Source organism: Scyliorhinus torazame, chromosome 20 (genome assembly GCF_047496885.1).
Source record: "Scyliorhinus torazame isolate Kashiwa2021f chromosome 20, sScyTor2.1, whole genome shotgun sequence".
Taxonomy (NCBI): Eukaryota; Metazoa; Chordata; class Chondrichthyes; order Carcharhiniformes; family Scyliorhinidae; genus Scyliorhinus; species Scyliorhinus torazame.
Window position 1 is genome coordinate 23,771,140 of NC_092726.1, and position 27,389 is coordinate 23,798,528.

Below are 27,389 nucleotides of genomic sequence, written 5' to 3' on the forward strand. Positions count from 1 at the left end.
ATATATATATCCAAAATGTGTTCCTCTCCAAATCAAGTTGGTTCTTGTCTGTTGGTGGAGTGAGCAAGTGTTTGTGATGCTGCTGGCCTCCAGTTTTGGGGTGGGTTTAGCACACTGGGCTAAATCGCTGGCTTTGAAGGCAGGCCAGCAGCGCGGGTTCAATTCCCGTACCAGCCTCCCCGAACAGGCTCCGGAATGTGGCGACTAGGGGCTTTTCACAGTAACTTCATTTGACGCCTACTTGTGACAATAAGCGATTTTCATTTCAGTTCCTGTCTTGTATTTCCTCCTTCCTCTCATTTGCAGCAGCTTGGATCATCAGACTTGTCTTGAACTTAAAAATCCACATCCCATCCGGATTCCTCATCGGGAGCATCCCTCCTCTGAATCCAGTGGAAAGGTATCGAAATTGCTGGTATCCAAAGGTCCGGTCACCTGGAGTGGAGACACACAGTTTGTAACTGGCACCGAGTCAGTGTTTAACATGGTGCTCAGTGAAAGCACTCGCACTCCCTGCCCGCTCTCTGGCTTTCCCCCTAGTGGGGGAATGAAGGGCTGTAATTAGCTCCCGTGTCAAGGCCCCATTAGCTCCCGTGTCAAGGCCCCAGTGTGTAACTGTTAACAGGAATGAATGAGGAAGGTCAGTGTCACAGTTCAACCATTAGGGCAGCTTTGCCAGGAGGAGGTGTATGAACCTGGCAAACCCCCACCTCGTCCGAGACACCGTCCCCACCACCAAAGTCCTCCCGACACTCCTTTCTCCCCTCCTTTTCATTCTCTCTCTCCTTCACCCCCCCCCCTCTTAGTATCTCCAACCCCTTTTCCCTTCCCTTCCCACACTCCCCCTTCCTCTCACTTCTCTCCCATACTTACATTCAGAACTATGGGGTGCAGTAAGTGTTCCTTTCTTCAGACCTTCAAAGTTAAAGCCTTCGAACCACCTACAACACATTAAAGTTGTTGAGCCATTAGTAAATATCATACTTGGTACCTTTGTGCAATCCCATGTCCTTGAACCCTCTTTACCCCAGGAGTGGGTCGAGTGCTTTTTCAGAGGGTTGATGAAGACTTACTCAGCCAAACGGAATCCCTACAGTGCCAAAGGAGGCTGCACTGAGGGCGGCACAGTGGTTAGCACTGTTGCTTCACAGCTCCAGGGTTCAATTCTTGGCTTGGGTCATTTTCCGTGTGGGTTTCCTCCCGAAAGACGTGCTTGTTAGGTGGATTGGCCATTCTGAATTCTCCCTCTGTGACCCCGAACAGGCGCCGGAGTGTGGCGACGAGGGGATTTTCACAGTCACCTCATTGCGGTGTTAATGACTACTTGTGAAAATACAGGTTATTCAAAAAAAACATCGGTTTCTCCTGCCACGTGTTAACTGGTCTTCCTGCCAACACTCTGCTTTGTAATGCCACCTCCCTCCCTGGCTCAACATTTCCCTCCATCGTGTCTTCAGCAGAAGCCCGGTTTGTCCGCACTGCCCCATGTCACTCACTTGTGTTTCTGGATGTCCTTCACTTCGTTTTTCTGGTTGCCCAGTCTCTCGGAAGGGTTGTCCCTGTGGAGAGGAACACAGAGACTGAGCGAGTAGCACAGGTTGGAAGAGCAGCATCAATGTTGGCAGGTTGGGTTTTGCCATCAGTCTAACTGCCTGGCACAACCGTGCCAATTAGCAGAGATATTGAATTCTCTGCGCCCGCCGGCTCTCACCTGCACAGCTTCTTGATCAGGGTGCCTGCATTTTTGGTGATTTTCTTTGGGAACTCGACCATGTCGATTCCTCTCAGGATGATGTTGTACGTTTGCATAGGGTCAGAGCCAGAGAACGGGGGGCTGTGGCAACACAAACACAAGAGATTAATCTGGCCTAGCCTGCCCTGGTTGCTGCACAGTGTGTGTGAACTCCATCCGCACGCCCCCGCTGCACCGAGGCTGGTGTCTTGTAGACGGGATGAGAATCCCCCCTCAGGAAACAACAAATAAAAAGCATTGCCCTCCCCCTCCCTAAATACTGCCCAAGTTCAACACACAGCAGCCAGCAAGTGTTTGGCGTGCTGTCACATCACATGAGGCACACATTACCACGATATGATTCACTCTCCACTGAAGCAGTGCATCGCCCCAATGTGCTGAAACAGAAGGTTCAATCCCCAAGACTGATCTCAGCTCGGAAGCACGTGAGTTGCCCCAGGATTGGGCAGAGGGAAAGACCGCCTGATTGCTAGCCAGTGAACGACTCCTCCCCTTACACGTTCCATTGGGTGGACCTTAAATGAAGACAGGACCAGGCACAGAGTGCTCCTGGTTGAATTGCTGCCACACTGACTCTGGCCTTTGGCAGAGTAGGTCAGTAGGAGAGGGGAAGAATGGCAGATGACCCGTGGTCACGCTGGGGGGGGGGGGAGGAGGGATTGTTGTTGAATTTTAAAGAGCTTACCTTCCCGACAGAAGCTCGTATATTAGAATCCCCAAGGACCAGTAATCTGCAGAGCTGTCATGGCCTTTGTTTAGGATGATCTCAGGAGCTACGTATTCAGGAGTGCCACAGAATGTCCAGGTCTTCTTCCCAAATCCAATCTTCTTAGCAAAGCCAAAATCCACCTAAATGGTGCCAACGACATTGATTAGCCCTCAGTGCCAGCAGCAATGTGCCGCACAAATTGTCCCGCTCAAAATCCAAGTTTGGGACACTCATTGCTGGAGACAGAAGGCAGTGTGCTCGTCTTCAAGTGTAGACACATGCACTCAAAGAGTGTTTCTTGTGGCAGATTGAGACCAGCGATTGCTCGCATTTGTCCACACACTGAGTCCCAGTCTCCACATTGGCTGTGCTTCTGTGGTGCCCCCTGCTCTCTCTGAGATCAGAACAGAAAAGTTGCTGGAAACTTTCAATAGTTCTGGCAACATCTGTGGAGAGGGAAAGAGGGTTCACGCCTGTGACCTTCCATCAGAACAGAGAAACGCTGGAGATAGGACGGGTTTCAAACCAGGTACAAAGGCAGGTCTTTTAAGGGGATCAGGGGTTATTATGAGAAGGCAGGAGAATGGGGATGAGACAATATCAGCCATGATTGACGGAGCAGACTCAATGGGCCGACTGGCCTAATTCTGCTGCTATGTCTTATGGTCTTATGAAATGGGGGGGGGGGAGGGAGGAACGGACAAGGGGATACTGAGAAAGGGCGGAAGGCTGAAGAGATTAAACGAGGGAATAGGTTAATGGCCTGCAGTTAAAGGAGATGATAATGAGTTAAACAAAGGGATGGGCGGAGAGGAGGTGTCACTGGGAATAACAGGAAATGAGCAAATGGGGTCGACGAGGAGATGCTGAACATTGAGAGTTCGTTGAGCTTTGTTGGAATAGTGTGGGCGATCAGAGGTAGATGTCAGTGTGGGACTGGGACGGAGAATTAAAATGGCAAAAGGCTGGCAGCTCCAGGCTTGGGGACTGGAGGGAGGTATTCCACAAAACAGTGGCCTAACCTCTGTTCCGTCTGAGAACCCTCCACACCATCCCTCAGATTGCTCAAAGGCTGACAGGTGTCCAACATTTACCAGCTCTGATGGAATGTCATTGACCACAATGGTAACTCTCTCACCCGAACCTGCTGCCTACCTCACCACCAGTCGTACAATTTTGCTGAAAACGTAATGACATTGAAAGAGAAGTCGGAGGTTCCGTTTTCCCCTGCTGGGGAGAGACATCAGCATTGGTGGGAACACACGACTGAGTGGAGAAATCTCCCCCAATCTCAGTCTCCTGTTCTCGACACTGCAGCCAGAGGAAGAAGCCTCTCTGCACCTATCCCATCGAGTCCCCACAGATCACAGCGTATCCCCCTATCGACCTCATCCTCTCATTCCAGAGACCAAGTGAACCTTTGCTGAAAACTTTGTTTTTTAAAATAAATTTAGATTACACAATTATTTTTTGTCCAACTGTTTGCAAGTCCCTCACGCCTGTTGGGACACGCTCAAATGCCGGCCTGACTTGGGAGTGCTTACCAGCTTGGCATAACCCCTCTGGTTGAGGATGATGTTCTCCGGCTTGAGGTCCCTGTAAATGACGCCTTTGCTATGTAAATATCCGAAGGCCTCGAGCACACAGGCGGTGTAGAACCGAGTTGTGGAATCATTGAACGAGCCCCTGCAATTTACCACAATATAAAAAAAAACACCTCAGCTCAGAGATCCACCAGGAGCAATGGTCAGTTACTCAGCCCCGGGTTCCACATTGAAGCCAGAGGATGTGCCTGGAGCTGGGCAGCTGTAATTCTGTCTCCCAGGTATCTCACCAATAATTTGCACTTAATAATAACCGTTTATTGTCACAAGTATGAAGTTATTGTGAAAAGCCCCTAGTCGCCACATTCCGGTGCCTGGTCGGGTAAGCTGGTACGGGAATTGAACCCGCGCTGCTGGCCTTGTTCTGCATCACAAACCACTCTCCTTACCCCGACCTTCATCTATTACTTCTGCACGAACAGCTAAAAAGAAGCTGCCACGGAGAAAGGAGGGAGTTCAAGGTGAGGGTGTGAAGGGAAGGTTTCAGACTGCTGTCAGGAGGTAACTGCACAGAGGCCAGGCCACGATTAACCATTAGGTATTGTCATGGTGGAGACATGGTTGGTATTCGGGATATCAATGAACTGCAACAGGAGCCTATATCTGGATTCCCATCAGCCCACCTTGGTTCCCTACCCCTTCACAGCCTGATCCAACAAGAATCTATCACCCTTTTTAAATGTCATTCAAACCATTTTATACATAACACCAAAACAATGGGGTGGTGCAGTGGTTAGCACTGCTGTCTCACGGTGCCGAGGACCCGGGTTCGAATCCCAGCCCCGGCTCACTGTGGAGTTTGCACATTCTCTCCATGTCTGCGTGGCTCTCACCCCCACAACCAAAATATGTGCAGGGTAGGTGGATTGGCCACGCTAAATTGCCTCTTAATTGGGGGAAAAATGAATTGGGTACTTTAAATGACGTTTTTTTAAAATCACCAAAACAACACTGCCACCCAAACCCCCCCTTAAAAAAAATGTCAACCCCTTTTCGCTCTCCACCCTCCCCCCTTTAGCAACTAACGGTGACTAGTTCCTTGAAATACACAACAAACATCTTCAATAAAACCCCTCACGGTGTACTTGGCCTTCTCGCGTTCTCGGAACTCCATCAGGCACTGGGTGGAGAAGCTGACTTCCACCCCATCAGCACTCGCCTCCGAGCAATCAGCGAGGTGAAGGCCATGGTATCGCACCCCTCCCACTCCCGCCCCGGCAAGTCTGACACCCCACATATGGCCAGAGTGACAGGGCTCCAGTTCAATGTTCAGAATCGCCAAAAGAGGAGACCCAGAACTCCATGAGCGTAAAGATGACCGGAACATGTGTGGAAGAATCTATCAACCGTAGTCTGATTTTCCAGTGGCCTCCCAGCCTCCCCAGATTTCTGATGGAGAAAGTTCCAGATTTCCACTATGGTGTGTGTGTGAGGAAGTGCTCATTAACCCTGAATGGCCTGCCTTTCCATTCCATATGATGCTCACTTATGCTGGACATGTCCACCAGTGGAGGTCGCCCTTCTCTCTAACCCATCAAATTGCTTCATCGCTTGAACAATTCAATTAGTTCACCCCGTATTATTCTATACTTGTGCGAATAGAAGCCTAGGCTGTAGGCCGGAGGACATTTTACAACCTTGTCACTGGCACACGAGAGGGGCCCCTTCATCAAACCAGATTGGAGGCAACTGAATTCAGGACTCGAGTGAACGCTCAATGGGCTGGACAGCTGGTTTGTGATATGGAGCGAGGCCAGCAGCATGGGTTCAATCCCCGCACTGGCTGAGGTTATTCATGAAGGCCCCGCCTTCTCAACCTGAGGTGTGGTGACCCTCAGGTTAAACAACCACCAGTCAGCTCTCCCCCCTTCACAGGGGCAAGCAGTAACGGTCAGCAGGGACTACGGCGACCTTACTGACCTGTCTCTCAGGATGGTCCACAGTTCACCTCCTAGGCAGGCCTCCATCAGCATGTAAAGGTACTTGTGGTCACGGAACGTCCTGTACAACCTGGAACACACACATGGGCGAGCTGTCAGTCTGCTTCATAAACTACGTTGGACAGATCGGACATCACAGATTCCCTTGTTGCGATGAAGACAGAGTAGGGAACCTGTTGTGAATCCCACTCGTGATTATTTCTCTCCCACACCAAGTGGGGCTAATGTTTATCATCAGGGGAAGTTGGGACAATAACTGGGGTCTCTATAAAACACAGCGCCGGGATGGGGAGGAGCTGGGAGAGTGGGCATACCTGACTATAAAGTCACAATGAGCCTCCTGCATGATTTGCTTCTCTGAGCGGATGTGCTCTTGTTGCCGCATCTCCACGATGTGATGTTTCTTCAGAACCTTCATCGCAAAGCTTCGGCCTTCCTCATTCTTCAGCTGCACCTGTGGCAGGAAACCAGTGGCAACATGGAAAGAAAATAGTCAGGAGACGTTTGACAAACACGCACGGCTCACTAATCAACATGACTTCCAGCAGAAATAGTAAGTGAGGTCCCCTGGTGGCTCACTCAGTCATTGCAGTGTTTCCAGTGGTACTGAAGCCTGGGCACAGTGAGTCCACAGGCTCACTCAGTCAACCCCACCCACACTCATAGCTCAGGTGCAACCCAGGGCGGAGGCGTAACTCCAAAACAACTTAGATGAGGCGGAGTTGAAGTTCGCTCCGAGTTTAAGATGCAGCATTGGAACCAAATCCATTCACTTCCAGTTCCGACAATGGCTGGATGAGGCGCTGGTGACCAATATACTCCCAGCAAGTGTTTTTCTCAATTATTTCCTGGAATATGGGTGTCACTGGCTAGGACCACTATTTGTTGCCCATCTCTAATCGCCCTGGAGGAGGTGGTGGTGAGCCACCCTCTTGAAGCACTGAAGTCCATGGGGTGCAGGTACACCCACAGTGCTGTTAGGGAGGGATTTTGCCCCAGTGAGTGAAGGAACGGCCGATATATTTCCAAGTCGGGATGGTGAGTGACTTGGAGGGGAACCTCCAGGTGGTGGAGTTCCCAGGTATCTGCTGCCCTTGTCCTTCTAGTAGAGGTCGTGGGTTTGGAAGGTGCTGTCGAAGGAGCCTTGGTGAGTTCCTGCAGGGCATCTTGTAGATGGTACACACGGCTGCCACTGTGCGCCGGTGATGGAGGGAGTGGATGTTGGATGGAGTGTCGATCAAGTGGGGCTGCTTCATCCTGGTCATTTAAATAGTATAGTGAGGCTTTCATTTCTAACAGACGGCAGAATTCCCAGGCCTCAGGAAACTCGGTAGCTGAAAGGCGGCAAATGGGGCTGAGCCCAGGAGGTAAGTGCCTTTACAGCACTGCCTGTAGGGCAGGATGAAGGAGGAGTGCTTTCCCCCGGCCTTCTGTGGTTTTCAACCTCACAACAACCTGACACAAAGCCCACCTCCAGGCTAACATCCAGGTCAGAGGAACGTCTGGTGGTCACTGACCCCAAGAGCCTGCTCCATCAGTCAATTAGACCATCAGTGAGAAGGAAAGCATAAGGAACTGAGTGAAACCCACAGGCATGCTTCATAAGTCACAGCTGAAATTCTCCACCAACTTCACTTTCCCAACTGCTCCTCCCTGAGCGTCCTCAACCAGACAAACTCACCAATTAGTAGCCACAATCTCTACAGGCTAAAAGCATCATTGACTAAACAGTAATTTCATTTTGTCGGCAAAGTAGAGAGAAGAATGGCTCCCTTTTATACTGTTGCACTCTCCACGTAACTACAGTCCTTACAACCAGCAGTCCACAGTTACTTCCAGCTTTCTTTTTAAAAATACGTTTACAGTACCCAATTTCTTTTTTTCAATTAATGGGCATATTAGCGCGGCCAATCCACCTACCTTGCACATCTTTGGGTTGTGGGGGTGAGACCCACAAAGACACAGGGAGAATGTGCAAACTCCACACGGCAGTGACCCGGGCTGGGATCAGACCCGGATCCTCGGCGCCGTGAGACAGCAGTGCTAGCCACTGAGTAACCCTGCCACCCAGCTTCCAATGGGTTTCTATATACCCCAGTCTTAACTTTTACTGACCATCTCCAGGCACTTTCGTCAAGGTTTTGGTGAGGTTCCTAAAACCGCCATCTATAATAATAATCCTTACTGTCACAAGTAGGCTTACAGTAACACTGCAGTGAAGTTACTGTGTAAATCCCTAGTCGCCACATTCCGGCGCCTGTTCGGGGACAAGGAGGGAGAATTTAGAATGTCCAAATTACCTAACAGCACGTCTTTCGGGACTTGTGGGAGGAAACCAGAGCACCCGGAGGAAACCCACACAGACACGGGGAGAACGTGCAGACTCCGCACAGACAGTGACCCAAGCCGTGAATTGAACCTGGGACCCTGGCGCTGTGAAGCAACAGTGCTACCCACTGTGTTACCATGCCGCCCACAGTAAAGCCTCTTCCAATGATTCTTTTCCCGCCTGTCCATGCCTGGACAAATCTGGAATCCTCAGAAGGCTTCAGGAAGCGTCTCTTCAACTACAGATCATCTTCCTACATCTGGCTGTTTTTCAAAGTCATGCCACCTTTTCTCTCTGCTCATCACTATTCTGAATATTCAATTTCATAATGAAATCAATAAAAGATTGCAATTCCTTCTGTAGCTCCCATGTATCTATTTATATAGCTTTATTTCATCTGGGAACTACATAAATAATTAAAAATTTTAACTGAATAACATTTTTACAACCTCTGACTCTTACAGCCTTGGAGATGGGTCATTTAGTGTTTAGGGTTTACCCACTACTGCATCTGACCTAATTTTAAAAAAAATTTATTAGCGTACCCAATTATTTGTTTTCCAATTAAGGGGCAATTTAGCACAGCCAATCCACCTACCCTGCACATCTTTGTGTTGTGGGGGTGAGACCCACGCAGACACGGGGAGAATGTGCAAACTCCACACGGACAGTGACCCGGGATCGAACCCGGGTCCTCAGCGCTGTAGGCAGCAGTGCTAACCACTGAGCCACCGTGCCACCTGCCTCTGATCTAATTGAATTAGCTGCCGTTAATTCAGGCTGTTTGGTTTGCATTTACATCAGGGTTGTTTATCAGTTTAAAAAAAAAATTATCTGGCTTTCCATTTATATCCACTTTTTAAAATTCAGATTCCTAACATAAAAATTCCCTTTATAACAAACAGTCTTGACAATAACGGTGTTTTATTCAGTTGAACCAGGAAGTCTGAGGGGAATTGCCCTGATTTCTTTGGAAATTTAAATTATTCACACGGGTATCGGAATCAAAGGTTTGGTTTTAAAGTCAAAAGATAATTCGCTGACATTCCTGTTTGCAGCATCCCAAAGCATGCCACATTGCCGTGGAGATGGGCTGAGAGGGTTAGAAGATACTTTTGCTTAATTTACCTCTGTGTTTCTCACAGAGGGCACTGGCTGAGTTGGTGTGTGGCTTGCAGCTCAATGATGTACAAAGGAACTGGAAGATTTGCCTAGCTTGGAGGTAGAGGAAAATTCCAGCGATCCTCATAATGAAGGGCTGTTGAGCCTTGTGGCAGAAAGCAGATAACCTGAACAGTTAGCTTAGAAAGAGCTTTAAAGAAACTGTGGGCGTAGGTGGGAGAAAGTGGAAATGCCAGACTCGAAATCGGAGGAGACATCAAAGTACATTCTAGGAGGCTATGGCATAACCTTCAGGCTTTCATAACATAAGGTAACTCTTGGGGAAAGATAAAAGTTGTACAATAAAGTAAGTTGTACAATAAAGTTTGTTTTCATTTAAAAATGTGAAATCCTGTGACCTAATTCTTTTTAGTTAATTATTGGGTGTTCAAAGTTCTCTTTAAATGTCAGTGGGCCCTAGTGATCATAACACCATTTAGACGCATCTGGTATTTGCTGAATTGGTAAGTAAGCCTGTAACATGATCTTAAAAATGGCTTCATCGGCTCTCTTCCCCAAGCCAAAATGAACACATTAACCGTGTATCTCGTTAGGAAGTCTAACGAGCTATTCTTCATCCCCAACTCCCTTCCAACTTCGAAGTTAATGGTTCCAGCACAATTGATTACAACCCCATACCTATCACGCCTTTCTCGGACATTGGGAGACTCAGAGTCTACTCATTGTAAATTCAGAGACTGCTCCCCGTTGTCACCAAGCATTTTTAATGATAATAATCTTTATTAGTGTCACAAGTAGGCTTACATTAACACTGCAATGAAGTTACTGTGAAAAGCCCCTAGTCGCCACTCACCGGCACCTGTTCGGGTACACAGAGGGAGAATTCAGAATGTTTAATTCACCTAACAGCACGTCTTTTGGGACTTGTGGGAGGAAACCGGAGCACCCGGAGGAAACCCACGCAGACATGGGGAGAACGTGCAGACTCCGCACAGACAGCGACCCAAGCCAGGAACTGAAACCAGGTCCCTGGCGCTGTGAAGCAACAGTGCTAACCACTGTGCTACCGTGTCATTTTGTACCTTCCTCTCAGTTAAACAATCTTCCTTTGATCGCTCACAATTGAACCACTCAGGCTTACTCAAAATGACCCTCCTCTTCCTTTACCCTAAATTTAAAACTGGAGTCCCAAAATATAATAATGTTAAGAGACCTCATAACTGCAGCAGGGTGGCAGTGGGTTAGCCCTGTTGCCTCACGGCATCGAGGTCCCAGAATCGATCCCGGCTCTGGGCCACTGTGTGGAGTTTGCACATTCTCCCCGTGTTTGAGTGGGTTTCGCCCCCACAACCCAAAGATGTGGAAGGTAGGTGGATTGGCCGTCCTAAATTGCCCCTTAATTGGAAAAAAAGAATTGGGTACTCTAAATTTATATTAATAAAAATAACTGCAACACTACTCAATCTGTATCTTAGCTCTGTTTACGTGGCTCAGAACTGGAGACGTACCAACTCAACACGACCGAAACCCCCAACTCCAAGGGTCTGATGGACACTGAAATCCGTTCGCTCCAAGCTGGCAAAGAATGCAGCTTCTGCCTCAAACCTGCCGCAAACACAAAGACAACAAAATCATTTCACGCTGACTCGTGGTGCCTGATGACGGCCCATTCAGATTCAGCAGCTTGCTGGGACCAGTCTCCCCCAACCTTTACATAGCAACGTGACGGAGCAGCAGCAGACAAGGAAACTGACTCAGTAACTTCACAAAGTGGGCAAGAGGAGTGACTGCATTCAACAGCAGCACAGCATTGAGTGATACCGGGGCCTCCAGCTAATTGGTCACCCGGCCAATGGTGCTGAGGAAAGGGGAGGTGAGGATGGACAGTCTGATGCAGGGCACGTGGTCATGGGAAGGACTATTAATGACACACTGCATCCTCGGCTTCTAGATCGGGACACTGGATTGAGAAACACCGTCCACAACGCAATCATGTGGGGACAATCCAGAGGGGGCTATCACATTTATTCAATGTGATTTCAGTGGACAGAAATGAAATTGATACTTCAGGCTTCAGCAAAGATTATCGACCTGTTCTGCTTGAGGGGGGGGGGGGGGGGTTGAATCACTTGCTGAGCTGCAATCGCAGTTAACCAAGCTTTCTCTCTCAGTTACAAATAACAATACAGCACAGGAACAGGCCCTTCGGCCCTCCAAGCCTGTACCGGTCAGGATACCAACCTTGGCCAAAACCCCGAAGAACAAAGAGCAATACATCTTGCTGTATAATTTATTGCATTTTTGAGGACCCTCGCTCAACAGAAAACTAGCGGAGTGGAGAATCTCACGCCCCGTCGCCAATACATTCATACTCACTGCGCCTGCATCTCTGCGCTCTCGTATTCTCTGCTGGAGACATCTTCCAAGCTTCCGGTTAACTGTTGGAGTGAGCTACAGACAGCAAACAGTTTAAAACACTCGGACTGAAATGCCACTCGTCCTTCCACAGTCACCCTCTCACTGACCCATGTGCAATTCAGGTGGATAACCCTTCAGTGGAGTGATGCTGCTCATTGCAGCCTGAGGCTGCTTGTTGAGCATTATCACACTCAGGTTGTGATGGAATGACAGACTGTGGCCACCGTTTCTCCCATTTGACAAGAGGATTAACCAGCCACTGACCAGCAACATGGCAGAGTGCTTTGGAGAGAGCCAGTTACTGAGCAACCAATAGGGACCACAGCAGACGTGAAAAAAGCCTCATGTCTTAAAGTGGAATATGAAGAGGCATTTACCTTTGTTAAGGCATTAACACACTATAGATGCACTTCACTTACAGGTGAACCATGTTCCAACAGTATCACATTAAACAGTTGTGATTTAACCTTTATAGGTTTAAGGTGCGAGGGGCAAGGTTTAGAGCAGATGTACGAGGCAAGTTTTTTTTACACAGAGGGTAGTGGGTGCCTGGAACTCGCTGCCGGAGGAGGTGGTGGAAGCAGGGACGATAGTGACGTTTAAGGGGCATCTTGACAAATACATGAATAGGATGGGAATAGAGGGATACGGACCTCGGAAGTGAAGATTTTAGTTAGACGGGCAGCATGGTTGGCGCAGGTTTGAAGGGCCTGTTCCTGTGCTGCACTTTTCTTTGATTCTGCCCCTGGGAAATAACGGTTCACGAGTTGCTTATGGGTAGGAGATGGAGGCCGTCAATGAAGGGATATGACAAGTTATAGATTGATTTTTCCGCTGTTATCAAGATCCCCTGATATGATCGAGGTTTATCAGATGGTGAAGGGAGCGGCACCTCGTGCCACTTCGGTAGGTTACAGTGGACCAAGGAAATCACAATCTGATTGTGTGCAGGCCAGATCTTAGATTTCAAGAGGTGGTTCTATCTCCCCTCCCCCTTTAATTTGCCTGGGAGTCTCCCCTCTTCTTTACCTCTCCGAGGATAACATGGCGGGGTGGGGGGGGGGGGGGGGGGGTTATAAATGAACATACAAACCGATGATTTCGACAACACATTCCAGAAGCTCAGCACTCAGATAAACGAGTGACTATCTAACATCCAGCCTCTTATCACTGTTTCACAGTGACTGCCGGGTACCACAAACAAGGAGAGAAATATCTTCTGTTCCTGTGATGTTGGTCGAGAGTAAATGTTTGGGCGAGGACACCAGGGAGAACTCCCCTGCTATTTGTTAAAATCTAACCATGGCATCCAAAGATGTGCTGGTTCGAGTGGATTGGCCATTGTTTAGATTCCCCATGTTAGGATGTACAGCACAAACACGGTCAAAAAGAGTGGTTGTGGAAAGGTTTGAAAAGAAGTGAAGTGAGAGTGTTCCTCAGGTGGCTGGAGGTAGCGACAACAAAGGTCTTATGTACATGGGAAGGAAGGAACAAAAATCCCTTATCTGTTGGGTGTAAAAACGCCATGGGACTGCCCCTCCACTCTGCTCCACAAAGGCCAATATCGTATTTACTACCCCCGATGGAGCCAACGACTTAGGCCGAGATCGGGCCAACCTAGGATCCAATACGCAGTTTAAATCCCCTCCAAAAACCATTTGATGCGTGTCGATCAGGAATGGAAGCAGACAGCCTCCTAACACACGCTGTATTGTCCCAATTTGGCGCGAAGACATTTACCAATAACACCTGCCAAAGACCCGCTTTGTTACATATTTGCTGTTGGGATCCGCCAGTCCTGGTGGCTGGAAAAAAGACCCCCCCCCCCCGCCCCCCCACACAAACAAGACACGTGGCTCACCCAGCCCTTCTGCAGTCTGATCTGACATGAGCCTCCTGCAAAAACACCACGTCAGCACTCAGATTCTTTAGGTGAGCAAAAACCCTCAACGCTTTTACTGGGCCACCACAACAATGGTCAACTATGGCCCAAAGCTTGGCTTCACTTCCCTTGAAGCCTGTGGCCTGGGACAGAGAGCAACCACCCTCCCAGCTGGGACTCCAGGAGGAACCCTCTTCTGCATACTCACACTTGAGCATGAGATTAGATAGGGAGTGGCAGATTCTACGCAAGGCAAGGTGGGCATCTATGTGAAACATGACCGGTGAATGTAATAACACAGATAGAAATGACTCACTCTCTGTCAATCACCAGGCAAATCACATCCTCCGCTGCAATGACATTGGCCAGCCTTACGTCTTCGCTGGGCGGGGCGGGGGGGGCAGACAAGAGTAGATTCATTAGTGAAAACAGAAGATCAATCCCTTCACCATCACACGCTCAGAGCAAGGCATGTATTTACAGGCTCTCTGATCTCCATCACAGGCTCTTTCTCCCGATACTGCCAGGCTCTTACACACTCCTGCTCCTCCACTGGGCACACCCCAATACCCTTGCACAAGGTGTCACTGAGCAGTTATCAGGAACCTAGATCTGTAACTAAGGTCAGTTCTAACTCCACACTGCATCAAGACAGACCCAGCTCACTTCAGAGAACCTTACAACACAGCAGACTGTGCTAGATCTTTGAAGCACCTATCCAATTAATCCCAATATCTCTAGCCTTTTTCCATTCCCTTACAGTTTTGGTCCTATCTGAGGTATTAATCCACTTGCCGGTTATAGGTTCCACCACCCCTGTTGCACAGTGTGTTCCACCCAGCTCTGAGGTCAGACTGGCTCTGGGGTTGAGCTGATAACGGCTTTCTCCACATCACCCAGGTACCAATCACTTATTTCAATGTTCACAACTGTTGAGTGTCACAAGAGCTGGGGGGGGGGGGGGGAGAGTCTGCACAATCTGAGACAATAGAGGCTGACTTACCCATGTAGAGCCTGCTCTCCGAACCAGTCGCCCCTCGACAGGGTAGTGGGAAGTTCTGCTTCTCCACCTTTCCATTCATCCTGTGTTACATTCACCTTCAGGATAAAAGCAAAGCAGACGGCAGTGGGGAAAGAACAAATATTACAGGAACAGATGGGACACAGGACCCCTGTTAAACTGCTTCAATCTAACACTGCCCAGTCAGCACAGCTAAGTTGCCAGAATCACTAAATGCACCAATTCTATGCAAACATATCAGTCCATATTTAAACCATGTGAGCTCATCACTTAGATTCTACTCTGTAACTCACTCCCGGGTATCTGATATTCTGTATATAAACCATCCTGAACCCCTCGATTAGATTCCAGTCTATAAATCACTCCCGGGTATCTGTTATTCTATATTTAAACCACCCTGAACCCCTCGATTAGATTCCAGTCTGTAACTCACTCCCGGGTATCTGTTATTCTATATATAAACCACACTGAACCCCTTGATTAGATTCCAGTCTGTAACTCACTCCCGGGTATCTGGTACGCTATATATAAACCACCCTGAACCCCTCGATTAGATTCTACTCTGTAACTCACTCCCGGGTATCTGGTATTCTACATAGTTTCATAGAATTTACAGTGCTGAAGGAGGCCATTTGGCCCATCGAGTCTGCACCGGCCCTTGGAAAGAGCACCCTACTTAAGCCCACGCCTTCACCCTATCCCCGTAACCCAGTAACTCCCCCAACCTTTTTGGACACTAAAGGCAATATATCATGGCCAATACACCTAACCTGCACATCTTTGGACTGTGGGAGGAAACCGGAGCACCCGGAGGAAACATACGCAGCCACGAGGAGAACTGCAGACTCCGCACAGACCGTGACCCAACCCAGGATACGGATCTGGGTCCCTGCAGCTGTATAGCAACTGTGCTAACCACTGTTCTACTGTGCTACATAAACCACCCAAACCCCTCAAATAGATTCCAGTCTGTAACTCACTCCCGGGTATCTGATATTCTGTATATAAACCACCCCGAACCCCACGATTAGATTCCAGTCTGTAACTCACAGCCGGGTATCTGTTATTCTATATATAAACCACCCCGAACCCCACGATTAGATTCCAGTCTGTAACTCACTCCCGGGTATCTGTTACTCTGTTTATAAACCACCCTGAACCCCTCAATTAGATTCCAGACTGTAACTCACTCCCGGGTATCTGTTATTCTATATATAAACCACCCTGAACCCCTCGATTAGATTCCAGTCTGTAACTCACTCCCGGGTATCTGTTATTCTATATATAAACCACCCTGAACCCCTCGATTAGATTCCAGACTGTAACTCACTCCCGGGTATCTGTTATTCTATATATAAACCACCCTGAACCCCTCGATTAGATTCCAGTCTGTAACTCACTCCCGGGTATCTGTTATTCTATATATAAACCACCCTAAACCCCTCGATTAGATTCCAGTCTGTAACTCACTCCCGGGTATCTGTTATTCTGTTTATAAACCACCCTGAACCCCTCAATTAGATTCCAGTCTGTAACTCACTCCTGGGTATCTGTTATTCTATATATAAACCACCCCGAACCCCTCGATTAGATTCCAGTCTGTAACTCACTCCCGGGTATCTGTTATTCTATATATAAACCACCCTGAACCCCTCGATTAGATTCCAGTCTGTAACTCACTCCCGGGTATCTGTTATTCTATATATAAACCACCCCGAACCCCTCGATTAGATTCCAGACTGTAACTCACTCCCGGGTATCTGTTATTCTATATATAAACCACCCTGAACCCCTCGATTAGATTTCAGTCTGTAACTCACTCCCGGGTAGCTGATATTCTATATATAAACCACCCCGAACCCCTCGATTAGATTCCAGTCTGTAACTCACTCCCAGGTATCTGTTATTCTATATATAAACCACCCCGAACCCCTCGAGTAGATTCCAGACTGTAACTCACTCCCGGGTATCTGTTATTCTATATATAAACCACCCTGAACCCCTCGATTAGATTTCAGTCTGTCACTCACTCCCAGGTATCTGATATTCTGTATATAAACCATCCTGAACCCCTCGATTAGATTTCAGTCTGTAACTCACTCCCGGGTATCTGTTATTCTATATATAAACCACCCCGAACCCCTCGATTAGATTCCAGTCTGTAACTCACTCCCGGGTAGCTGATATTCTATATATAAACCATCCTGAACCCCTCGATTAGATTTCAGTCTGTAACTCACTCCCGGGTATCTGTTATTCTATATATAAACCACCCTGAACCCCTGGATTAGATTCCAGTCTGTAACTCACTCCCGGGTATGTTATTCTGTATATAAACCACCCTGAACGCCTCGATTAGATTCCAGTCTGTAACTCACTCCCGGGTAACTGTTATTCTATATATAAACCACCCCGAACCCCTCGATTAGATTCCAGTCTGTAACTCACAGCCGGGTATCTGTTATTCTATATATAAACCACCCTGAACCCCTCGATTAGATTCCAGTCTGTAACTCACTCCCGGGTAACTGTTATTCTATATATAAACCACCCCGAACCCCTCGATTAGACTCCAGTCTGTAACTCACTCCCGGGTATCTGTTATTCTATATATAATCCACCCTGAACCCCTCGATTAGATTCCAGTCTGTAACTCACTCCCGGGTATCTGTTATTCTGTATATAAACCACCTCGAACCCCTCGATTAGATTCCAGTCTGTAACTCACTCCTGGATATCAGTTATTTTATACATAAACCACCCTGAACCCCACAATCAAATTCCAGTCGAGAACTCACTCCCGGGCAATTTAGCACGGCCAATCCACCTAACCTGCACATCTTTGGACTGTGGGAGGAAACCGGAGCACCCGGAGGAAACCCACGCACACCCGGGGAGGATGTGCAGACTCCGCACAGACAGTGACCCAAGCGGGAATCGAACCTGGAACCCTGGAGCTGTGAAGCAATTGTGCCATCCATAATGCTACCGTGCGCCCCCTGGATATCAGTTATTTTATATATAAACCACCCTGAACCCCACAATTAGAATCCAGTCTGTAACTCACTCCCGGGTACTTGTTATTCTGAATATAAACCACTCTAATTCCTCAATTTACTAGATGTCTGCTGTGAATGACCCGGGTGTGAGCTGGTACCTGCTGTGTGTTGCCCGGGTGTGAGCTGGTATCTGCTGTGTGTTGCCTGGGTGTGAGCTGGTACCTGCTGTGTGTTGCCCGGGTGTGAGCTGGTATCTGCTGTGTGCTGCCCGGGTGTGAGCTGGTACCTGCTGTGTGTTGCCCCGGTGTGAGCTGGTATCTGCTGCGTGTTACCCGTGTGTGAGCTGGTATCTGCTGTGTGTTGCCCGGGTGTGAGCTGGTATCTGCTGCGTGTTACCCGTGTGTGAGCTGGTATCTGCTGTGTGTTGCCCGGGTGTGAGCTGGTATCTGCTGTGTGTTGCCCGGGTGTGAGCTGGTATCTGCTGTGTGCTGCCCGGGTGTGAGCTGGTATCTGCTGTGTGTTACCCGTGTGTGAGCTGGTATCTGCTGCGTGTTACCCGTGTGTGAGCTGGTACCTGCTGTGTGTTGCCCGGGTGTGAGCTGGTATCTGCTGTGTTACCCGGGAGTGAGCTGGTATCTGCTGTGTGTTGCCCGGGTGTGAGCTGGTACCTGCTGTGTGTTGCCCGGGTGTGAGCTGGTATCTGCTGTGTGTTGCCCGGGTGTGAGCTGGTACCTGCTGTGTGCTGCCCGGGTGTGATTCCTGTCACTGAAGCCACACTTACCTTTCCCTTGCTGATGATAAAGAAAGTGTCTCCACTGGCGCCCTGCCTGACGATGTAGTCACCCTCTTCATAATGAGTCTGCAAAGTAACGTGAGAATATCACAATGTCAACGGGCTGAGCTCATTCCCCCCTCTCAATGGGGTCACTACCCAGAGTAATACGGAGTGAAAACCGATGGTGGAACTCCGATCCGTGGAGTGTGAGCAGCAAATGAGGCCCAACTCTTCAACTTGTGATATAAACATGGATTGTGTCCCCTTGAGCGTCGAGGTGATCTGATCAAGATGTTCTACAGGTTGAAAGGACGCGATACAGGGAACATAGTTCCTCAGGGTGCGAAAGAGGCTTCATTTAAAATTATGCGTAAGGCCATACAGAAGGGAAATCAGGAATAGTTTCCTCAGACCAACGAGGACCGGACACCCGGATCATCCCTCAAAAAAGGACGTGCAACTATTTGAGCTATTCAGGAGGGGGATGGATAGATGTTTAGTCGCTGTTGGAGTGAGGGGAGGAAAAAGGTGAGACGAATACTGAGCCGCATCAGGGAATATTAGGACCGGTAACAAGGTTTTCAGGAGCGTTATCCAGGAGGAGAGGTTTGGAAGGGATTAGAGAGCTTAGACCTTTGGTGGATGACATTGTCGCCGGTGGTGAAATGAAGGGAGCGGTGGATGCACAAGAGGCCGTGATTGGAGGAACGCAGAGATCTTGGAAGGTTTTGGGGACACACGAGGTTACAGAGATAGGAGGTGGTGACATTTGTCATAGGACCTCGCAAGTGAATGAAATGAAAATCGCTTATTATCACAAGTAGGCTTCAAATGAAGTTACCGTGAAAAGCCCCTAGTCGCCACATTCCGGCACCTGTTCGGGGTGGCTAGTAAAGCCATTCAGTGGCTTATTAATGGTGATTATTAATTTCGTTTTGGGTGTCCCACCTTCATGGACACCCTCTTTGTGTTAGATTTTAAAACACGGCAGCACAGTGGTTAGCACTGCTGCCTCACAGCACCAGGGCCCCGGGTTCAAGTCCCGGCTTGGGTCACTGTCTGTGCGGAGTCTGCACGTTCTCCCCCGTGTGTGCGTGGGTTTCCTCCGGGTGCTCCGGTTTCCTCCCACAGTCCAAAGATGTGCCGGTTAGGTGGGATTAGGGGTTATGGGGTAGGGCGGGGGGAATGGGCCGAGGTGCTCTTTCAGAGAACCAGGCAGAATCGATGGACCGAATGGCCTCCTTCTGCACTGTAGGGCTTCCATACTGCAGGACGTCTAGCAACAGAAAATACCTGGCTGGCTCAGGAATCAGAAAGTCTAAAATTATATCTTTTTTAAATAAGGGCGAGCCTGCAAATGCGCCAATCGAGCATTGAACGGACCCACATTTCCATTCAGGCTCTCGGAGTAATCACAGTTTGTGACCTTGAAGGGACATTCAGGCTGAATTAGCTGCTGCACATTCTCTTGCACGATAGGCTTGTTTTGAACACATACGGTCATGTATAAACAATACCACGGACTAAACTGCTGTATAAACTAACCTAAAACACAGGAGGAACAAATCCTAAATCAGATATCGAGGACACCACAATGTCAGGGTTAACAGGGGAGATATAATCAGCCAGAATTCCATTGCTATCTCCCTTCAGGGGGTTTTCCTCAATAAACCTTCCAGCCCTCGGACACCGCTCCCCCTTTTAAAATGAGCCCCTTCCCGTCGTTCGCTCAAATGCAGCCCTCAACTTGGCCTTCTGAACCGTCTGCTGGCACATTGTGGAGAGGTGCAGCCACCTGGAATGTAGTGCACTGTGTTGGGAAGGACCCTGAAACTTTCTCTGTAAATCTGTCCAGTCTGTGTCAGGTTAAAGTAACCAGTTTCAGACAGACAGTGGAGGGCTGGCTCGCTTACGGAGCACATGCCCAATGTGCAGAGATGGTTAAGGATGCTCCCCTACTCAAGGTGCTGACATGATGCAGTCCCAGTTGAGGCTGGGCGGCAGAATACTGGGGGGGGGGGGGGGGGGGGGGAGAAGGGGATCACTGGACCTCATCAGTACCTCCTCCAGCATGTCAGCGAGTTTACTCAGAACTTCCTCCTGAAGGTTGCTAAACGAGGGGACACTGTGGAGAGAAAAAGAGGGTGAGTGTGAACGAGCATTCACCATGTCTCTCTTATCACAAGCATCTTATCAGAGACAGGAAACACCATGAGCGATGCTGCAATTAAACCGCGTTGTTACAAACTGCACATTTCAAAGTCATGACTTTCTGGTTAACATTGGAGGAAACAGCCAATTCCCAGTAACAGAACCATTTCACCCTTTGATACGTATCAAGACCATCTTGAACCGCCAAGGAGCCACCTGTCTGGATCTGGCTCCGTCACTCTCTGTCTCCTCCTTACAACCAGTCCAGCCTCAGACAGAACCTGCGTTGCAGTAGCGGTGCGAGCAGGTGGGACCCTGACGGTGTGAGAGGAGGGAGAAAAGATGGGAGAGAATGCGAGAATATAAAATGAAAAGATAATAAATTGGGACAGGTTTGCAAAGAGAGAGAGAAGTGAACTAGTTTGCTTTGTTGGACTAGTTGCTCTGCCTGGCTGATTATTTATTGCACAACTTAGCGACTGGTGATGACGCTGCAATGCACAGAGGGGTGTGGACCTGACAGATAATCCATAGGTCAGAGCCCCTCAAGAATTGGATGCAGGCAGAAAAAAAAATAGAGCCTGCAGCGACCTGTGGCTTTCTGAGCAGACCCACACAGTGAGCACCTGTGAGTACGTTTCTGTGGACATTGATGAGTATATGCGGTGACCGTGCACTGCGTGTCCCGAGTGAGAGCTGACCAGACCCCCTGTCCATAATGCCCAGCTCCAAGCCCAGCTGCCACCCAGCCTGAAACATTCACATCTCTGCCGTCTGAGTCACACACAATTCTGCTCACCCGGTCATCGAATCATAGGATCCCTACAGCGTAGAAGGAGGCCATTGAGTCTGCGCCGATCCTCCAAAAGAGCAATCTGCCATGGCCCGCTCCCCCACCTTATCCCTGTAACCTCACCTGACGTTTGGACACTAAGGGGCAATTTGAGCATGGCCAATCCACCTAACCTGCACATCTTTGGACTGTGGGAGGAAACCGGAGCACACACGGGGAGAACGTGCAGACTCCACATAGACAGACACCCGAGGCTGGAATCGAACCCGGGTCCCTGGCGCTGTGAGGCAGCAGTGCTAAACCACTGGCTCCGGGACCACAAACGTCCCAAAGTTAAAACTCTCGTCCATGGGTTCAGATCCCTCTGGCCTCGCACCTCCCTGTTTCTGTGGCTTTTGCAGGAGTCCAACCCTTCAAGATTGTAGAATTTGGGAATAGTTACGGCACAGAGGAAGGTCATTCAGCGCCGTGTGGGTGCCAGCTCACTCGAAGGGTGACATCACTCGTCCCACACGCCTGCCTTTTCCTGTGGCCCTGAGTTTGTCCTCTCGTTACCCCTGGTTCTTTTGCCAATTACTTTCAATTAGCCTTTTTCCTCTGTTCGCCCCCAATTCTGGCCTTGCCCTCCCCCCACCACCACCACTGATGGCCCTAACTCCAGCTGCTAAGACCCTAAATTCCCTCCCCAAACCTCTCCTACTCCTTTATTCCTTGCAACCCGTCTCTGTGATCAGGCAGTTCAACAATTAGTGTTGGTTTGCACAGCAGATTGGAGAACTTTACTGTGGTAAAGGCGCTTTATAATTGTTGGAAGAACCAATGGTCTATAGCATGGACTCAGTCACGGGTTTGGCAATGCAGGTTTACTGTTTGCCTCAACACGTGTGTTCTTTCAGGAGACTGTGCCCTCTCTGGTGTGTGGTACTCCCTCATCCTTGTGAATGTTGGTGTTACTTGAAAACCATTCTCCGCTTAGGCGTGAGCACCCTTCGATCTGCTCCTTGTGGGCTTCAGAATGAGGTTGTGAAGAAAGATTGGTGCATTGCAAGCTGGAAGGGCTGGCCTGCTGTGAGAAGGACACAGAATGCGGTTCACAGCGTGAAGAGGAGGTGATGTTGAGCAGCTCTGACTGATCGGTAATGGAAATCCAACTCTCTGTCAAAATGGTTTGGGCATCTCTGTGATGGTCATCAAACCCTTTTCTCCTGGGTAAAGATTCTTTCAAGTGGATCTTCCCTTTTCTGTCTCTGAATTACTTATTAGTCCCCACAAATCTTCACCTTGCCTGATGATATTGAAGAATGTGAATATTTCATTTACAAAAAATGTTTTAAGTACCCAATTCATTTTTTCCAATTAAGGGGCAATTTAGCGTGGCCAATCCACCTACCCTGCACATCTTTGGGTTGTGGGGGTGAGACCCACGCAGACACGGGGCGAATGTGCAAACTCCACATGGACAGTGACCCAGAGCCGGGATCGAACCTGGGACCTCGGCGCCGTGAGGCAGCAGTGCTGACTACTGTGTCACCTTGTCGCAACGTGTGTGTGTGTTTGTATATTTACATGTGTATGTGCGTGTGTACATATGTATATGTGTCCATATGTGTGTTTTTGCATGTGTGTGTATATATGTGCGTTGTGTGTGCATGCGTATGTGTGTGTATGCGAGTGTGTATGCGTGCATTTGTATGTATGGATATGAGTGTATGTATGTATGTGTGTGTATGCGTGTTTGTGTGCATGTGTTTTTGCATGTGTGTGTGTATATATGTGCGTTTGTATGTGTGTGCATGCGTATGTGTGTGAGTGTGTGTATGTGTGCGTGTGCGTGTGTGCGTCTGTGTGCGTGTGTATGTATGGATGTGTGTGTGTATGTGTTTGTGTGTGTGTATGTATGTGTGTCTGTATGCATGCATGTCTGGATAACTGAGTATGTGTGTGTATATGTATGTGTGTGTATATATGTGTGTGTATAGGTTTGTGTGTACATGTGTGCATTTGTGTTTTGGGTGTGTGTTTGTATTTGGGTGGGGAATGGGAGTGGCACAGATAAACCAGCATCAGGGAGGGGGGAGCTGGAGTGGAAAAGTCAGCTTTCCTTCAGATTTTAGCAGCTGTTCCAGTCTTAACCCTGGGAATTAGCAAAAGAACATAAAACTCAGAACAGCAGCCGTGTGTCCCATCTACAAGATGCACTGCAGCAACTCGCCAAGGCTCCTTAGGCAACATTCCAAACCCACGGCCTCTACCATCTAGAAGGACAAGAGCAGCAGATACCTGGGAACCCCACCACCTGGAGGTTCCCCTCCAAGTCGCTCACCACCCCGACTTGGAAATATATCGGCCGTTCCTTCACTGTCGCTGGGTCAGAATCCTGGAACTCCCTCCCTAACAGCACGGTGGGTGTACCTACACCACACGGACTGCAGCGGCTCAAGATGGCGGCTCACCCCCACCTTCTCGAGGGGAAATTGGGGATGGGCAGTAAATGCTGGGCTCGGCCAGTGGAGCCCACTGAAACAATTAGGAGCTGAAGGAGAGTGAAGCTTTGTGCCTGGGGTGCAATCAGGACAGGGCCCAGAATGCATTGGACACATGGCACAGGCGTCAAGTTCCACTCACTCACCTTCTGAGGAACTCCATGTGCTCGGCATGTTTTATCAGCCCTGTCCGCATCATAATCGTTTGGAAACATTGCCGGTCGATGGCCCAGAGCTTGATGTTGGTGAGGGCTGCGAAGCAAATGAGAAAAATAACATGTCTAAAACCGCACGGATACCAGTCTGTCATTCTCCAATATGTCTACATTGGAATGCACACAACACTAACACAGGTCAAGTCCCACCAATCCCCGGGCTTAGTCTGATGGTTCCCCCCGACCCGAGGTCCGGGCCCTAGTGCCCGATAGGTTCAGGATCGCACGCTTCGACCCATAGGACCAGAACTGGCCTCTCGGCCCTTAAAGGGGCCATGCTATCGCAATAGATAAAGCAGGGTACTGCAAGCACGGCACGTGAGGGAGTGCGTTTAAGTTCCTTGGTCTTACTCCCCTTGTATCAATGCAAGCATTCACATTTACGCACCACCTTTAATGAAGCAAAACACCCCAAGGTAATTCCCAAAATGCGACATTGCACTGAAGAGATAGCAGGCAGATGATCGGAAGGTTGCACACAGATGTAGGCTGTAAGGGGTGACCTGAAGAGGGGCAGAGAGCCAGCTGGGATATCCAGATTATGTTTTGTTAATTTATTTTCAGGACGGCGCAGTGGTTAGCACTGCTGTCTTATGGCACTGAGGGCCCAGGTTCGATCCTGGCCCCGGGTCACTGTCTGTGTGGAGTTTGCACATTCTTCCTGTGTCTGTGTGGGTCTCACCCCCACAACCCAAAATGATGGATAAAAGCAAATTACTGCAGATGCTGGAATCTGAAATGAAAGAGAAAATGCTGGAAAATCTCAGCAGGTCAGGCAGCATCTGTAGGGAGAGAAAAGAGCGAACGTTTCGAGTCTGATGACTCTTTGTCAAAGCTTTGACAAGGAGTCATTGGACTCGAAACGTTCGCTCTTTTCTCGCCCTCCAGATGCTGCCAGACCTGCTGAGATTTTCCAGCATTTTCTCTTTCAACCCAAAACAATGTGCAGGGAAGGTGAATTGACCACGTTAAATTGCCCCTTAATTAGAAAAAAAAAAGAATCGGGTCCCCTCAATTAAATAAATAAATAAAAACAATCTATTTTCAGGCGTCCAGCTCTGAAACCTCTCCCCTTTGCTCCCCAGAGGGCAAAATGCTGCGAATCTGATCGTTAAGGTAAAACAGGACGCCGATTCTGGTGTTTGCTCCATGCAGGGGCTGCATGAGTCTCTCATCAGATTCCAAACCAAACTAATTTGTATTCCAGTCGTTCCTCTGGGCTCGGAAGCTTTCCCCTCAGAGTATCGGGAGCCGCAGGCCAGGAACCAGGAAAGGCAAGTGAAAGAACGCAAGATTTTCCAGAGCCTTCAAAGGCAAATTAAATTAGATTGTGTGCTAATTCAACAGGTCAGATATCCGAGCCAGCCGGGGTCACGTGCAACCCTGTTGAAGATGTGTTCCTGATGAAGACTTAGTGAGAAGTCTTCACTTCCAGATATCTATCTTTCGATCTCTCCATAATTGAATCATACATGGTCAGCAAGTGAGGTTTGCTTTTCAGCAAATTGGTTTAACGCAGGATCCAACCGTCACATTTTCAGTCTTCAGTTAAAGATAAGCAGATTCAAATATTTTTCTCAGGTAAGTTCCTCGTCTGCCAGCTACGGTAGGGATAGTATACAGGAACAGGAGGAGGCCATTCAGCATTTTGAGCCTTTCCCACTGTTTTTAATTAGATCATAGCAGATCTGCACCTCAGCTGCCTTGGTCCCACACACCTGGGCAGACCAGCGAAACTCTGTCATACACAGAGTTTTAAAACAGAAACAGTCCACTCGGCCCAGCTAACTAGGGACGGGCGATAGTCTCCGTTGCCCTCAGCAGGTTTTTTTAAAAAAAATTTAAATAATTTTTTTTAATTCTCCATTTTCACATTTTCTCCCACATTTACATCCATCAACAATAAACAATAATCAGCAAGATATGTCAGTCCCCATAATAACAACAACGATCCCATCCACCCACCAACCCCCAAACATCAGCCCGCATGTTTACATAAACAAATGACAAAAAGGAATCAGGGATTACCCGTAGTCACCCTTAATCTACACAGCCCCCCTCCCCACCTCAGGTCTCCAGCTCCTCCCGTCCACTGACTCTTGTGGAACTCCTCCCCCTACCCTCGGTTCCCTCCCCCCAACTTTCCACCCCGGCTAGACCCCTCGGACCCTGTTCTGCCAGGCTCCGATGGCCGCAGCCCCTCCCCCCACCTCACTCCCGTTCACTGGCCGGCACAAACCGGCCAGCGTGGAGGCCCCCGCCCGGGTCCCTTTCCCACTTGCCCGGCCCCAGGAAAGCCCAAAGATCCCCTTTTAGCACACAAACCCTGCATATCCACCTACACCCCAAAGAACCCTCATTTTGAGTGAAAGTCCCGTCCCTTCCCTTGTCCAAATATATACAACATTGGCTCCTTTAATCTCTACACCCGCGCGCAGTGATACAAAAAAGAAGAAAATACAGTCATGAGGTTACATCGGCACATGGCCATTCCTCAATTTGTCAGTTCTGCCACAGTCCTTCTGCTTTCGAAAACTCCTCCGCTGCTTCCGCCGTTCCAAAATAAAAGTCCCTGAGCTTGTAAGTCACCCTCAGCTTCGCTGGATATACAATGCCGCACCGCACCTTGCAAATGTACAGTGCCCTCTTCACCCGGTTGAAGGCAGCCCGCCTCCTTGCCAGCTCCACCGTAAAGTCCTGGTATACACGTATACCAGCTCCAGCCCACTGCACCACCCGTTTCTGCTTGGCCCAGCTCAGGACCTTCTCCTTCACCCTCTACCTACGGAAGCACAGAGTCACTGCCCTTGGTGGCTCACTCGCCTTTGGTACAGGCCTCCACGACTGATGAGCCCGATCCAGTTCATATCGGGAGGGATCCTCCCCTTCCCCCAATAGTTTTGCCAGCACCGCGGCAAAATACTCAGTCGGCTTCGGTCCTTCAACTCCTTCGGGCAGCCCCACAATCCTCAAGTTCTGTCGCCTGGATTGTTTTCCAGCTCTTCCATTGATCCTCGCAGATCCTTGTTAGTATCCATCACCTTCCGCATCTCTTTCCCCATCGAGGCAAGTTGATCACCGTGCTGCAATAACGTCTCCTCCACTTCCTTCAGCGCCTCCCCTTGCTCTCGCACCTCCGCCACTGCGCTCGCCACCTCCGTCCTCACCGGGGAAACCGCCTCCTCCACCAGCACA

The 27,389-nt window shown here is 49.0% G+C and overlaps 1 protein-coding gene across 4 annotated transcripts in view; it reads right to left on the reverse strand.

The window, feature by feature from the left end:
- The window catches only part of LOC140396972 (cGMP-dependent protein kinase 1-like), an 85,166-nt gene continuing 57,777 nt past the window's right edge, over positions 1-27,389 (reverse strand). For all 4 annotated transcript variants that reach the window (XM_072485970.1, XM_072485971.1, XM_072485972.1 and 1 more), the window contains 15 exons: positions 24,126-24,231; positions 20,614-20,677; positions 18,559-18,636; positions 14,761-14,855; positions 14,074-14,139; positions 11,834-11,908; positions 10,966-11,062; positions 6,321-6,460; positions 5,987-6,076; positions 4,007-4,148; positions 2,439-2,602; positions 1,712-1,834; positions 1,497-1,559; positions 874-941; positions 1-435 (listed from right to left, as the gene is read on the reverse strand). In XM_072485970.1, the coding sequence (XP_072342071.1) occupies positions 266-435; positions 874-941; positions 1,497-1,559; positions 1,712-1,834; positions 2,439-2,602; positions 4,007-4,148; positions 5,987-6,076; positions 6,321-6,460; positions 10,966-11,062; positions 11,834-11,908; positions 14,074-14,139; positions 14,761-14,855; positions 18,559-18,636; positions 20,614-20,677; positions 24,126-24,231 (1,541 nt within the window). In that variant the 3' untranslated portion in view covers positions 1-265. The remainder of the gene's footprint in view (positions 436-873; positions 942-1,496; positions 1,560-1,711; positions 1,835-2,438; positions 2,603-4,006; positions 4,149-5,986; positions 6,077-6,320; positions 6,461-10,965; positions 11,063-11,833; positions 11,909-14,073; positions 14,140-14,760; positions 14,856-18,558; positions 18,637-20,613; positions 20,678-24,125; positions 24,232-27,389) is intronic.